Source organism: Scyliorhinus canicula, chromosome 1 (genome assembly GCF_902713615.1).
Source record: "Scyliorhinus canicula chromosome 1, sScyCan1.1, whole genome shotgun sequence".
In the NCBI taxonomy this organism is placed as follows: Eukaryota; Metazoa; Chordata; class Chondrichthyes; order Carcharhiniformes; family Scyliorhinidae; genus Scyliorhinus; species Scyliorhinus canicula.
The window spans coordinates 237,373,548-237,389,448 of record NC_052146.1 but is presented as its reverse complement, the minus strand read 5'-3'; the positions used below and the strand labels follow the sequence as shown (position 1 = coordinate 237,389,448).

General features: G+C 44.9%; 1 protein-coding gene across 29 annotated transcripts in view; it reads right to left on the bottom strand.

The window, feature by feature from the left end:
* The window catches only part of LOC119972565 (girdin-like), a 649,171-nt gene that overhangs the window by 63,540 nt on the left and 569,730 nt on the right, over positions 1–15,901 (bottom strand). For 28 of the 29 annotated variants that reach the window (XM_038809673.1, XM_038809681.1, XM_038809689.1 and 25 more), the window contains exons 24-26: positions 11,526–11,618; positions 11,038–11,246; positions 8,237–8,320 (exon numbers count right to left, since the gene is read on the bottom strand). In XM_038809673.1, coding sequence (XP_038665601.1) covers positions 8,237–8,320; positions 11,038–11,246; positions 11,526–11,618 — 386 coding nt within the window. The remainder of the gene's footprint in view (positions 1–8,236; positions 8,321–11,037; positions 11,247–11,525; positions 11,619–15,901) is intronic. The other variant, XM_038809664.1, reaches the window with a different exon arrangement.

Sequence of the window (15,901 nt, the reverse complement as noted above, 5' to 3'; positions counted from 1 at the left end):
ATGCCAGTGAGATGCTCCGTTTTTGCCAGCTGGTCAATGAGGTTTCCCATGGTGGGGCAGCCCCACGCCGTCGGGAAAACCCCTGGGCTGCCGCAAAAACAGAGCATCTCGACGGCGGAGAATCCAGCCCTCTATCCTATCTCCCTCATGCAGCCAGTGACTTGCATGCCCTGATCTTCTTCATTTGTTATATATGCGCCAATTTTATTGAAGGTCATTTGGAAATCTACAGAATTAAATCTACTACATTACCCTAAGCTGCACTCCTCTGTTCCTCTTGAAAATAATCAATTAATTTGGTAAAGCAGATTTTGTCTCCTGAAAATCGCCCATCCATTCAATATTATGTTTTTGGATTATAGCTGTTGTCTATTTTCCCTGTCAGATGGGATTCCATTATTTTTCTAATTCCATTATTCACATCTGTAAAGCTGACTGTGCTAACAGTTTTCTCAACATATTATATCTATTTTCTTAATTAAAGGCCTGATGTTAGCTATCTGTCAGTCTTTGCGAAGTATTCCTTTTTTAAATGTATTCAAAATATGAAATTGTGCTATTTTTTCTTCAGGTTACTTTAAGATGCAAACGATCATGACCAGGATTTTGGTCAAAATAACGTTTTGAATCTCATCTTCTGTCTTATCCATCTGATTTATCTCCCTGGTAAATACTCAAGCATCATAATTATTCAGTATTCCTCTAATTTTTTTATCACTTCTGTGATTTTGGGCACGTTCACCAGAAAGGTAGGGCAGCACGGTAGCATAGGTGGTTAGCATAAATGCTTCACAGCTCCAGGTTCCCAGGTTCGATTCCAGCTTGGGTCACTGTCTGTGCGGAGTCTGCACGTCCTCCCCGTGTGTGCGTGGGTTTCCTCCGGTTCCTCCCACAGTCCAAAGATGTGTGGTTAGGTGGATTGGCCATGCTAAATTGCCCGTAGTGTCCTAAAAAGGAAGGTTAAGGGGGGAGTTGTTGGGTTACGGGTATAGGGTGGATACGTGGGTTTGAGTAGGGGTGATAGTTGCTCGGCACAACTCGCGGGCCGAAGGGCCTGTTCTGTGCTGTACTGTTCTAAAAAAAAAAAGATTTCAAGGTCCGATTTTGGACACATTTGGCGGGGTGCTTCTTGGTGGCTCAGTGCCGAGATTGACACCACTATTCAATGACACTTTGTCATTTTTTTGGGGCTTCAACATTCGCCCCGTCAAGGACACAGGTAGCAGGTTTTCCTGCAACTGGAAGCTGAAGCTCGCCAACACACCTGCTCCTCATAGTCCGGGTGCCATTTTGATGCCCTGATCTCTATATGACCCCCCCCCCCCCCCCCCCCCCCATTCAGACCCTCAACCTTTCTGCAACCCTTTGTGTTCCTAATTTTTGTGACTTCCTTTCTAATGTCTTTGAATTCTCCCTTGTCAGGCTCACTCCTGCTGTTCATCTCGTTGCTTATGCTTCTTTCAGTCCTCTCATTTTCCCCCATCTGTTTAATTAATACCTGGTACCTTATTTGTGTTGAATTTGTTCTTTTGGGCAGAATATATTGTTCTTGGGCTTCGTTGAGCATGACTTCAAATGTTTTGTTGTTTTACATCCTTGTTTGTCAGCGTTGGTGCATGGTTTATTTTTCAAACTTCTGTCAGGCCCTCAAACAGCTTTCTCCTATCTATTGCACTGGCCTCTGCCATATTTGTACCATTTCAATTATTATCTAGCACATTATATTTTGTCTAGATATTCCCCTTCTTTTACTTTCTTGCTTTTTCCCATTTACTCAATCCAATTGCAAATTCTCTCCTGTTGCCCCACTAAAATACTGGATTATTAAGGATTCCCAGGACTTCTGGTGCTGCATGTAGTGGAATGGTCGCATATAACTGGCTCCCGCTGGAGAACGGTGTTTAAGCTCTTCACCCGACCTGCGATGGAAACTGGGCTGAACTATTTTGAAATTGATGGATTGAGTGTCCCCACAGTAAGGTGATGGACAATAGGTACAGAAGTAGGCAACAAGAAGAGGAAAGAAGCAGTTCAAAAGTGGAAGCATGGAGTGCCTTGGTGTAGAAGAAAATGGGCAAGATGATTGCGGTATCACGGCCACCCCAACAACAGTTGAAATCTTAGCTGTGGAACTTCGAAACTGCACCGTGAGTTCTCGGGAGACCATGAGAAGATGATTGAGGAGGCGATTTCCTCGATTCAAGGGGCCCAGGCTAACATGGACAAGTTGGTGAAGTAGTAGGATGCGGAGCTGCAAGAGGTGGGGGGGTTTCTCTGTCAAGGCAGAGTGATCAGATCATGTCTCTGGAGTGGGGCTGCAATGGTGATGGCTGACAACAAGAGTGTGAGGGCTAAGATGGACGACCTGGAAAATCGGACTAGGAGGCAGAACCTGAGGGTGATTGGGTTGCTGGAGGGCCTGAACCTGAAACAGTTGGAACAGTTGTTCTGGAAGATGGTGGGGGAGGGGAATATGGTGGCCCCTTCCGAGCTGGGTCAAGCCCACAGGTCATTGGGCAGTGGCCCCGTGTTGGTGAACCACCCTATGCGATTATCCAGCTACCAGAATAAAAGAGTTTTACGGTGGGTGAAGGAGCATCGGGAGTGCAGATGGGATGGCCATGAGGCGAGAATCCACCAGGATATTGGAGCGGAGCTAGCCAGGAGACGTGCAGTTTTTAATAAGGCCAAGGTAGCACATTACCGTAATAAAGTTCGATTTGACTTGATTTCCCCCGCATGCTTTCGGGTGACCTACGAAAATGTGGATCGTCCAAAGAAATCGAATGGGGTTGAAATAATTTTAATGTATTTGTACGGGTTAAGGGATGTTTGTTCGAATGTGGGTGTTTATTTTGTCAGCCTCTCAGGAGTGTCTCTGCCCTGGCCAAGGTTAATGAGGCATTTGAAGCGGTCTAATCGGAACATACGAATTGGAGCCCCTGGGGATGGGTTGTCAATGTTAGAGTTTTGGGATAATTTTTGCTATTCTGGTGGTGGAACAGGAGAAAAGGGAGGAACTGGAGGCTCTTCTGACTTTGGAGGAGTGTGAGGGCATTGATCAATGGGCGGCAAGGTAGCACAGGGTTAGCACTGGTTAGCCAGGGACCTGGATTCGATTCCCAGCTTGGGTCACTGTCTGTGCAGAGTCTGCATGTCCTCCCTGTGTCTACATAGGTTTCCCCTTGGTACTCCGGTTTCCTCTCACAAGTCCCGAAGACGTGCTTGTTTAGCACAACTGGGCTAATAGCTGGCTTGTAATGCAAAACAAGGCAGCAGCGCAGGTTCAATTCCCGTATCAGCCTCCCCGAACAGGTGCCGGAATGTGGCAACTAGGGGCTTTTCATGGTAATTTCATTGAAGCCTACTTGTGACAATAAGTGATTATTATTATTGTTAGGTGAATCGGACATTCTGAATTCTCCCTCAGTGTACCCGAACAGGCGCCGGAATGTGGCGACTAGGGGGATTTTCACAGTAACTTCATTGCAGTGTTAATGTAAGCCCACTTGTGACACTAATAAAGATTCTTATTATTATGATGATACAGTCAGGGAAGGTCTTGGGGCTGAAATTATGAGAAGTTTGCCAGATTACTAGCCTCAGTGCTGCATGAGATTTTGAGGATTCTCTGACTCAGGCTGTTGCTGGCCACATAAGCGCAAACGTCAATCTCCTTGATCTTAAAGGATAAGGACTGACGGAGTGCGGGTTGCATCGTCCAATTTCATTACTGAACGCAGATGCAAAGTTGTTGGCCAAGGTCTTGGCTAGACGCATGCAACCTGTCTCACAATGGCCAGAGAGGAGAAGCAGACAGGATTTGTTAAGGGAAGACAGTTGTCAGCCAATGTTCGGTGGTTGCTTAATGTTGTTTTGTCCCCCTCTCCCCTTAGGTGATTATCTCACTTGATGCGGAAAAGGCATTTGATTGGGTAGAGTGGGGTTATTTGTTTGAGATCTTGGGAATGTTTGGCATAGGGAGAGGGAAAAAGGTGAGAATTCACTAGGGGTGAATGTTGGAATTTGTAGAAACAGGATAAAAGGATTGTCAAATGAGAGACATTAATTAATTTAATAATCTTTATTGTCACAAGTAGGCTTACATTAACACTGCAATGAAGTTACTGTGAAAAGCCCCTAGTCGCCACATTCTAGCACCTGTTGGTGTACAATTCTGAATGCCCAAATTACCAGCATGTCTTTCGTGACTTTTGGGAGGAAAGCTGAGCACCCGGAGGAAACCCACACAGACACGGGGAGAACGTGCAGACTCCACACAGACAGTGACCAAAGCTGGGAATCAAACCTGGGACCTTGAAGCTGTGAAGAAACAGTGTTACCCACTGTGCTATCGTGGGTACCTGGAAAAAACAGTTGCAGTTAAAATACAAGAGAAACAAATCTTCACAGAAAAGGTTACAAATAAATGTTGCAAATGTGGCTTAAATAGTATGTGAGCCATGCTAGTTGATATTCCGGATGATTACTTCCAAAGAAGTATTCACATAGGAGGACAAACACAACACTGCCTCTCTAAATTGCAATATCTTCGGAGAATTAGTGATTTCAATATACTGAGTTCAAGTTGTAGACAATCTAAGCAGGCTTAAAACAAATACATTTTTGCAGATAGATGGTATTCAAGATTTCTGAGAGACTAGGAAGGAGTCTGAAGGCAATTATGAAAGAATCATTGATGGTACTGGAGGAGTTACCATAATAAGATATTATTATTAGGGAAGTAAAGTTTAGAGTTACCATATAGAATTAAAACATCTGATATAATGTAACTAAGATGAAGAGTGAGGGTTGTTTGTTATGAGATGGTCACCAATAAGAAGGCTACACACAATAGAGGAATGAAGAAATTTAAAACGTTCTGCTAATCAGTAATATTAGAACGCAAAGTTATGGTAGAATAAAGTACAAGGGTTATAAGAAGACAAAGTTTTTGGAGATGACTGGAGTATCAACACCAAAATGAAGCCGTTAAGAGTGAAATTGAAACTATATGATGGCACGATACTCAGATGACAAAATAGTCTGACAGCCTAATGCAATGGCAGAAGGAAGATCTTGAGTACCATATCATAGTCCAAAGATGTGCAGGTTAGGTGGATTGGCCATGATAAATTGACCTTAGTGTCCAAAATTACCCTTAGTGTTGGGTGGGTTACTGGGTTGATGCAGACTTGATGGGCCGAATGGTCTCCTTCTGCACTGTAAATTCTATGAAATAGATGGGATGCAACGGCCATTCATCTCAGCTGGAGCACATCTGAAGCTTGAGATGATAACCCTGAAAGTGCCAACAGCGACAGAGAAGAAAAAGACCAGAGAGAAAGAAAACAAAAGATCCAGAGCGAGAGAGACAGAAGACCCAGAGAGAGGGAAGATAATATTCAAGTATGCCACAAGATGGTTGCAGACCACATTAGTGCAAGAAATGCACTGATTGTAAGTGACTCAGTTCTACAGGAAAATGTTCACATCAGAGTAGAACTGGAATGGCAAGATTTTAGCTGAGTAAATATCAGTGAAACCACATGATAAACTGAAGTCTTGAATGAACCAAGCTGTGTGAGATCGGAACAAACACATTTCATAGATGACACAAAGGTGCGAGGGTGAAAGAATGACCACAATTTCACTGGTGGCCACTCAACCCGATATACAGTCAAACCGTAAGCATATTTGCTCAACTAGCAAAGCTGTGCTTGCACCACAAATTGGCTGGTCAGGGAGTAAGGATCTCACCAGCTGTACTGAGTATGGGACTACCAGAAATCCCAGATGTTCACAACAATTTCAATGGAAGAACAAAAGTCACAAAGGCAGCAAGGGCCACGGGACCAACACTCCCTGAACAAAGAACTACACCCAGAAGTACAGTCAATATGCACGTGATCCATTAAGAGGCCTGCATAATTTAAAAGGGTGTGTGCAATGCCAAACAGAACAAACCATTGGTAATGCATGAGAACAGTGGGTGTATACCGGTATCCTGGGTACTCGTCATACAGAATTGTGCATGCCCAAAGGAGTTTTTTGTTCACTAGGAAAAGGGGATGCTTGTATCTTTTGTTTCATATGAAAAGGGTGATGTTTAGGTTGTCTGATTGACACTTCTGGGGCGGGAATTTCTCCGCAACGGCGACGCCGTCGTGAAACCTGGAGTGTTTCACGGCGGCGTCGGAGGCCGCTCCTCGCCCCCTATTCTCCCCCCCTGGGGGGCTAGGAGCGGCGTTTCGTGTAACTCGGCCGCCCCTCCACCTCCTTTCCCCCCTCCCCCTCCTTTCCCCCCTCCCCCTCGAGCGGTGCCAGAGCAGCCCTCCCGCGATTCTCCCACCCGGCGTGGGGAGCAGAGAATCACGCCCCTGGCTTTCTGCAGTCATGTGACTATGCCAAGAGGTTGTCTCTGGAGGTAGACAACTAAAGGTTCTCACCAAGTACACAATAATTAAGTACAGCTGTCCTTGTACATGAAATAACAACCAGATAGTCTACTTTGTGATGTTGAGCATTTTACCAGAATACCATGAGAAACTCCCTTGCTCTTCTTCGAACAGTGCCCTGGGATATTTTATGTCTACCTTCCTGAGAACGTCGACTGGTCTCAGTTTAATAACTCTTCCAGAAGATGACATCTCCTACCAGTGTAGTACAGAATTAGTGCTTCATGATAATGTCAGCCTATATTTTCTAATCAAGGGTGGAATTTTACATTTTGCAGACTTGGTAGGGTGATGGGCAGGAAGTTGGCAAGTTTCCTGCTGATTGATGGGGTGGGTTCTCATGCCCGATTTTCCACTTAATAGCTGATTAATTAAGCATTGGTGAAATGCTCGCCGAATCACTGATTCATCTGCTTGCTCTTACCATATGGGGTCAAAATTCCTGACACCTTATTTTAAACTGCACCTAAACACATGTTCAGTCTCTGTAGGCCAGTTGTCCAGTGTGGCTGACTGATATGTCCTCCAGGAGAAGCAATCCCGTAGCATCTTGATTCAGCCAAAACTCCCCAGTGAATCTCCTCCAGCCCATGCACGAACGCAGAGATGTTATATTCCCCAGGGATGATAAAAGGAGGGTGATAAACCTGCCCTCCAGCCTGGGAGGAGGTTGCGAGGGGGGTCTGTGCTCAGGGCACACAGAAAATAAATACTCTGCAGTACAGGAGGAGAATTAATTATTTAATCTACTCCACCAGGTAAGTCTATTTGCTTAAATTAAAACAGAAAATGCTGGATAAACTCAGCAGGTCTGGCAGCATCAGAGATAGAAACAGAGTTAATGTTTTGAGTCCAGATGATTCTTCTTCAGAGCTGAAGAAAGGGAGAAATGTGTTGGATTTTATACTGTATAAGTGGGAGGTGGAGCAAAATAGAAGATCAATGATAGGTGTGTGTTAGGGGAGATTGTACAAAGATGTTTAGGGTATAAGACAAAGGAAGTGTTAATAACAATGTTGAGGACTTTAGAAATTGCTGATGGTGGGATAAAAGGAAGATAGCAGAATGTATTGACAGCAGAACAAAGGTCATTGCTCAGTGAAAGCAGAACTAAAGAACAAGTGACAGACAACCCTGTGGGGGAGGGGGAGTGTGTTGGGACAATTTTACAGAATCTGTCCGAGATAGTCTTAGGTTAAAAATGTTCATAGTTCATTCTTTGAACTATTTCACATATAAATGATTTAACATAGTTGAGGTCCAGATAAACACAAACAGCAAAATATTACTTAACTACAATCATTTTGTATGTATGAAAATTACAGCAATTACTATAGTGCAGATTCTGCATAATATACCCCAACTTTATTATTTAAAATGATAACTACCCTTTCCTGAAGCTTGAGATCTGATTTGAAAATTATACTGGATTATTGGTTCTTTTGAATTGGTTACATCAGTTTTCCTTTATCCATTTGTGGGAAAACAAACTTTATAAGCTCCTTATATGTTTAGTTATATAATGCTACAATGAGGACATATTTATAAATATTTGTTATGCGTGTGTGTGTGTATATATATATATATAATATATATATATCCGAGGTACAAATGCATAATTCGTGATAATGACATAAAATGGATTAAGGTTTAAATATGGTGTTAGGACAAAAGTATAAACAAAGGCACATACAAACAGAAATGTAGGGACTAATTAGTAAGGGTTAAGCAATGAAAGCCAGAGCAGCCATTTGAGAAGCTGAAGTTGAGAGTCTTACACATGGAGCGACGGTAGAGGGCCTTCATTTTGTCTTTATCCTTCGGTCTGTTCCTCAAAAAGGGCAGCTTTTTCAGTGCAGCCACTTTTATGTCAGAGCGTGTGATATAAACGAAATTGGTAAATGAAAACAAAGAGGGAGGGAGAAAACAGACTGGAAGTTAATGCTGAAACTAGAGACAGAAACAAACATGCTTCCTCAGTTTCAGTGGATTATTCTATGCTTATGACTCCTTTACAAATTTTACTATGTCCTATTGAATGGAACTGCTTCTATAAGTGTGAAGTATAGTACATCTGTTTGTCTTGACTCCTTATAGGTTCATACCAAAGAATCATGGATTTGAGGTGGGAAGGATGGATGCAAGGTTCTGGGATTGGGATAGTGGATTAGGGAGTTTTTAGGATTTTTTCTGGGTGGGTAGTTTGCGAGTTTGGAGGAGCTGAATGAGGCATTTGGGTTGACACGGGAAGAGACCTTTCAGTACATGCAGGTGTGGGACTTTTCAAGGAAGGTCTTTCTGACTTTCCTGATAGAGTCTGCCTTCTTGTTGCTAGTGAGTTGCTGTTTGGGGGGTTTGGAGAGGGGGGTCGTCTCGCCGATTTATGGAAGGATTTTGGAGGCGGATAAGGTGTCCATGGAGGGGATCAATGCTAAGTGGGAGGAGTAGGGAAGTAGGGGGTGGCGTTGGAGGAGGGATTGTGGTATGAGGTGCTGCGGAGGGTGAATGTCTCGACCTTGTGTGCGAGGTTGGGGCTGATACAGTGAAGGTGATGTACAGGGTGCACATGACAAAGTCAATGATGAGCTTGCTGTTTTGAGGGGCTGCGAGGACATCTGTGAGTGAGAGGAATCCTGCTAATTATGTGCACATGTTCAGGTCCTGGCCAAAATTAGAAAGGTTTGGAGGGCAGTTTTAATGCCATCTCAGGGTTTTGCATGTTGATGTGGAGCATGATCCCCTGGAGGCCATATTTGGGATGTCGGACTGGCTGGAATTGCAGATGGTGGCGGGGCAGATGTTTTAGTCTTATCCTTGCTGATTGCTCTCAGGTGATTTCTGTTGGGGTGGAAGTTAGCTTCTCCATCCTGTGCCTCGGCGTTGCGGGGAAGGGAGTGGACTGCTCTACAGAGTTGGGGTTTGTTCATTCTGCCATTTGGAGAGTTGGTCACCGTCGGACTGTTCGGGGGGATTCTTATTGGGTGGGGGGTGGTTTAAGGTGTTGGGTGTGTTTATTTTGTTGTAAAATGTTGAAAATTGAGATAAAAATACCTTTAAAAAATAGATTAATATTAAATATCTACAACATTAAATAACGAAGATCTAAGACAATGTTTAATAAAGTTTAACATGAGAGTTTATCAAAACTAAAAATTCAAGTATTTCTTTGCAAATTTTTAAAGAAAAATGAACATATCAGTTTGCATTCAAATTTCGAACTGTTGCTGAAATTTGATTTTTTAAATTCAACACTAAATAGATTGAATATTAGTTTTACAACTTGTATACCTTTTTTGTTTTTCATCAAGATATATTTACATTTGAAACAAAAACAGAGGAAAACAGGTAGAAATCAGTGTGTCTGGCAGCATCGTAGGGAGAGACAACAGTTAACGCTTCCAGTCTCTATGGCCCTTCTTCAGAACTAAAGAGGGGAAAATGTGATTATATAAAGGGGCTTGAACAGCTGGAACGGTGATTAGTGGGAGTTGGGAGAAATTGCAACAAAGATACAGCAAAACCTAAGAACAAGGACCTGGTGGCTGGGTGGGGGAGGAGTTGAAGAGGTAGGTGTGCATCTGAGATTGCGAAGGAAGGTGCCATGGGAAGGGGATAAAGAGCTGGGTGTGATGGAGGAGTGGACCAGGGTGTCACAGAGGGAGCTAGTCCCAGTGGAATGCTGACAGGAGTGCAAGGGGAAGATGCGTTTTTGCGGTGTGATTATGCTGGAGTTGGTGTAAGTGGTGGAGGATGATCCTTTGAATGTGGAGTAGAAAGTGAAGACAAGAGGGACCCTTCATGGCTCTGGGAGGGAGGGAAAGGGGTGAGGGCAGAGGTGTATGAAATGGTCGAATCCAGTTGAATGTCCTGTCAGCCACTGGGGTGGGGTGGACCTCGGTTGAGTAAAAGACAGACATGTCAGAATTGCCATTTCAAAGGTGGCATCATCAGAATAGATGCGGCAGAGATGGAGAAACTGGGAGAATGGGATGGAGTTGTTACAGGAGGCAGGGTGTTAGGAGCTGCAGTCGAGCTGTGGGAGTTGGTGGGCTTATAATAAATATTGGTGGGCAGTCTATCACCAGAACTGGAAACAGAGAGGTCATGGAGGGAACTGTCAGAGATGAACTACGTGAAGGTGAGAGGGGTGGAAATTGGAAGCTAAATCAATACATTTTTCCAGGTTCAGGTGTATGAAGCAACAGCAATGCAGTAATCGATGTAATGGAAAAAGAGTTGCCCGAACAGGCCTGAGTAGGACTGAAACAAGGAGTGTTTCACATAACTCACAAAAAGACAGGCATAACTGGGCCCATGTGGGCATCCATGGCCACACCTTTCATTGCAGGAGGGGGAGCAAGTTCAGCAGGCAGAGGAGAACTCCTATGAATCACTGTTCCATCTGTGGATCAGGTGGACTTGAAATGTTAACTCTGTTTTCTCTCACTACACATCCTGTCAGACCAGCTGAGTTTTTCCAGCTTTCTCTATTCTTGTTTCAGATTCCGGCATCTACCATATTTTGCTATTTTAATATTTACATTTGATGTTGCTTCAAAGCAAAATGTTTTATACTCACTGCTACTCTTCTTAGCTGTCTGACCATCTTCAAGAGAGTTAGAACCCACAGAAGAGCTATCTTGACTATCTTGATGAGGCAGTTGAAGGAATCCATCACTTGATTCTGATCTGGTTGGGGTGCTTGTCAGAGATTTAATGCGTTCTCGGTTTCCCTCCTTTTTGTGTTTAATTAACTTTTTCATCTTTATTGCAATCCAATTCCCTCGTCTGGAATAAAGGAACAAATCTCTGCATCAACAGTTTCTATAAACCCATGTGCAAGAAGACAAATAGTCTCATCACATAGTAACTTGTGTTTTTCTAATATATTCTAACTAAAGTATAGTCCTGATTAGAAGAGCAATGATCAAAACATAAATATACAAAGTGCAATTTGATAATTTTGAGTGCATGGTTAAAACGTGCATTAATCAAATGTGAATTAATTGCAACGACACATTTCTACAGTCGAGGATTTCACTTCCTTCAAATACATTTTGTTCATACCTTCGAGGGGGTGAAGGTTCGTAGAATTTATACTGATCCATAATCTTCTCTTCAAGTTTCTCCTTCTGTCGTCGTAGTTCATTCAGTTTATCACTTTAAGTTAATACAGCAAGGAAAAATTATCATTCATGGTTTCAATTTGTATTTCTACACCAAGGTTCAAATAAGTTCTTTAGCTGTATCAAAACACTTAACTTATATCAAATATACTTGGTTTTCTAACATGAAACTTAAATATTTGTCAATGTCTGAAAATATCGGAACGGGTGGCATGGGCTGGAAATAGAATAAAAGGTTTATTAAAAACTTGTTCTGACAAAGAAGAATGGTAAAATTCAATGTTCCCTCGAAACTACGTGGGTGTGCAACCATACAGAAATCGAGAATGTGCTGCTCAGGGAACAATAGGCACAAGCAACATTCCCTTTAAAATGTCTGCACGTGCGGCCGTGCAATAATCTTAAAAGGATATTGCAGTGCAACAAGCTGGCTGCACACCACAAACAAAAGCTATAGGAAACAGTGGTGGGACTCCCAAGTTTAGAACCTCCAAGATGTCAAAGAGCTATTTTTTTCCCCATTTGTTCATGGGTCATAAAGTTCCTATGTGCCTGCTGACATTTATTCTCCGGGTGTAGTATGAATTTGAAAGGTACGATAGCAGGAGCATTGGTTGCGACAGTGCATTTTGTAGTTGGTACATACAGCTGCCATGTTGCAGTGGTGTTGGAGGGAGAGAATGTTTAAGCTGGTGCCAATCAAACAGGCTGTTTTGGTCAAGCTTCTTGAGTGTTGTTGGAGCTGCATTCTCCAGGCAAGTAGAGTGTATTTCATCAAGATAGACAGACTTTGGGAGTCAGCCGAGTTACTTGCTGCAGAATCCCAGTCTCTGACATGTTTGTGTAGTCAGTTATTCATCCGGCTGGTTCAGTTAAATTTCTGGTGAATGATGATCTCCAGGGCATTGATGGTGGGACGATACAGATTAGGATAAGGCAAACAAAAGGAAGCTGACATCAGGTACCAAGAGTCAATATCGCAGAAAATCTGCAGTACTATAGAAAGTGCAGGGGAGAAATTTTTAAAATGAAGCAGGAAACAAAGAGGGAGAAAAGAAAAAAAAAATTGGCAAGTAAATCATGGAAAACCTGAAGATGCTTGTTATAAATACTAAGGGTAGATTAAAGATTGATTAGAGACCAAAATTGGCAACATGTGTAGGGGTAAGACATGTGTATGGTTCTATGCATGATTCTTTAAAAATAACTTTCGGCTGATGTACGGAGACTTTTGAATATTATTATGATGCCCTCAGAGGGGAGGTTCGGGTTTGGTGAGGGCTTTATTGGCTGGGTGAAATTGCTGTACAGACGCCTGTAGCAAGTGTATGTATAAACGGCTGAGGTCGGGGTACTTCGAGCTTCAACGGGTAACGAGGCAGGGTGTACCCGCTCCCAGTTACTATTTGCCCTAGCTATAGAACACTAGCCCTATTGGCGCTGAGAGACTCGAGGAACTGGCGGGGGACTGGGTTCGGGGGGGGGGGGGGGGGGGGGGGGGGGGGGGGGTTGGAACATCGGGTTTCGCTATATGCGGATGACTTGCTCCTGTACATTTCGGACCCTGTGGAGGGGATGGGGGAGGTTCTGCGGATCCTGAGGGATTTTGGTAGTTTTTCAGGGTATAAACTGAACATGGGAAAGAGCGAGTAGTTTGTGATCCAGGCCAAGGGGCAGGAGGAGAGACTGAAAGAGCTGCACTCAGGATAGTAGAGAAAAGTTTTTGTTACCATTGGTATACAGGTGGCCAGGAAACGGGATGCCCTGCATAGCTTAACCTGACCCGGTTGGTGGAGCAAATGGAAGGGGACTTTAAAACATGGGACATGCTCCCACTGTCACTGGCAGGGAGGGTGCAGACCGTGGAAAATGACTGTCTTCACCCGATTTTTGTTTGTTCTTCAGTGCCTCCCCATCTTCATCCCTAAGGCCTTTTTTAAGCGGTGAGTAGGATCATTACGGGCTTTGTGTGGGCGAATAAGACCTGCAAGTAAGGAGATTGCTGTTGGCGCTGCGCCATGCAAAGGTCTGGGAGCTTTGATAACGGCTCCTTTGCCGTTCTCGCCGACCCGTTACTCCACAAGTTCGGTGCCGTGGTGGCGACATTGCGGATCTGAGGGACAGTGGAGGAGGTACACGAAGGTAGAGGGAGCGTCGGTCTGGACCCCGATATGCAACAACCACAGATTTGTCCCAGGTAGGATGGATGGGGTTCCAGAGCTGGCAGAGGGCAGGCATCAGAAAGATGGGAGATCTGTTCATAGACGGAAACTTTTCCAGTTTGAAGGGGCTAGAGGACAAATTTAATCTGCGGCCAGGAAACGCCTTTAAATATCTGCAAGTACAAGCCTTCCTGAAAAAACAGGTAGTGGCCATTCCGACGCTGCCACCACTGAGGATACAGGCCAGGGTGGTCTCCAGCACCTTGGTGAGGGAGGGGAGAGTGTCGGATATCTACCAGGAACTACAGGAGGCGGAGGAAACCCGGGTGGAGGAGCTGAAGGGCAAGTGGGAGGGGGATAGATAGGTGAGGAGTGGAAGTGGGTCTGTGGGCAGAGGTCCTGGGCAGGGTTAATTCCTCCTCATTATGTGCCAGGCTCAGTCTAATTCAATTTAAGGTGGTTCACCGGGCACACATGACGGCAGCGAGAATGAGCAAGTTTCTTGGGGTAGAAGACAGTTGTGTGAGGCGCAAGGGCAGCCCTGCAAACCATGTCCACATGTTTTGGGCATGTCCGGAGCTTAGAGAGTTCTGGCAAGGGTTCGCTGAGGGCAATGTTCAAGGTGCTTAATACACGGATGGTGCCGAGTCAGAGATAGCAATCTTTGGAGTGTCAGAAGACCCGGGAGTTCAAGGGGCGAAAGAGGCCGACGTCTTGGCCTTTGTCTCCCTAACTAGCCTGGAGACGGATTTTATTAATGTGGAGAAAATCGAAGCCCCCGAGTGTAGAGACTTGGGTTAATGAGATGGCTCAGCCTCGAGAAAATAAAGTTTGCCGTAAGAGGTCTACACTAGGCTTCTCTCGGAGGTGCCAGCTGTTCGTCGACTTTCTCGGGGAAAACTAAAATGTCAGCAGCAGCAGCAACAATCCGGGGGGAGGGGCGAGTGCTTCATTGGGATGGTGTGGGAAGACTGGGTCGCGTGGGGTAATGTCTATTTAATTGTTATTGTATATTCTCTTTTTACACTATGTTAATGTTCACTCTAGTTTGTTTTGTTATTATTGTTACTACTGTTTGATTATGAAAAATTCTGGAAAGCCTTAATAAAAATACTTTAAAAACAAATACTTTGGGCGGGATTCTCCGTTAGCCAACAACGAAATTGGGGCGCGTGATCACGCGGAGAATAGCTCCCGACGCAAAAATTGCCGGCAGTTGCCAGTTTGACGCCGAATTGCGATGCTCCGTTACCTCGAAAAAGACGTCAATGCGATGCAAGCCGCGCATACTCTAATCACATTTTGTGCCTGGTGTGGTGGCTGCTGTGAGAGAGAGAGGGCGTATGGACAGTGTCCAGCATCGCCATACTTTGCCGGCAGCTGTGCCGCTGGTCAGGGGGCTTCTGTCAGGGCCGGGGGGGTGGCCAGGAGGTGGGCTGTGGGGTCGGGGTGGACGGGTACGCAACACCACTACTGCAGCCGGCAAGGCAACCATGCGGCCTGCGCATGCCGCTGACAGCCTACTTTAAACCTGCTGCCCTGGGTCGGATAGGTAACCTCCTGGGGACACTCCCCTGCGTGCGCTCTGACCATTCATGCTACGGGATGAGGGCTAGGGGAGTAGCCGTACTGATTCGTCAGTGGACGAGGTTCACTGCGTCAAGGCCGGTTACGGACCAAGGGGGACGGTACGTCATGGTCAGCGGTGTCCTAGACAGGGGTACCGGTAGTCCTGGTAGATGTATACGCACCCAACTGGGAGGACACAGGCTTCATAAAAAGACCAGGGCGGAAATCCCTGAAATTGAGACGCACCGACTGATCATGGGGGGTGGGGGCGACTTCAACTGTGTACAGGGCCCACTGACGGACTGATCGAACCCCAGATCGGGTGTTAAAGGACGTGCATGGCTAGGGAACTGGAATCTTTCATGGAGCAGATGGGGGTGGTAGACCCGTGGCAGTTCCTACACCCGGTGGGAAGGAATTCTCGTTCTTTTTGGTTGGTCCACAAAGCATACTCGAGGATAGACTTCTTTGCAGTGGGGGAAAGCGGTGCTTCCAGGAATAGTAAGAGCGGAATATTCCGCGATAGTTATCTCTGACCATGCTCCACATTACGTGGGTGTCAGGTTGGAGATGGGCCGTGGCCAGT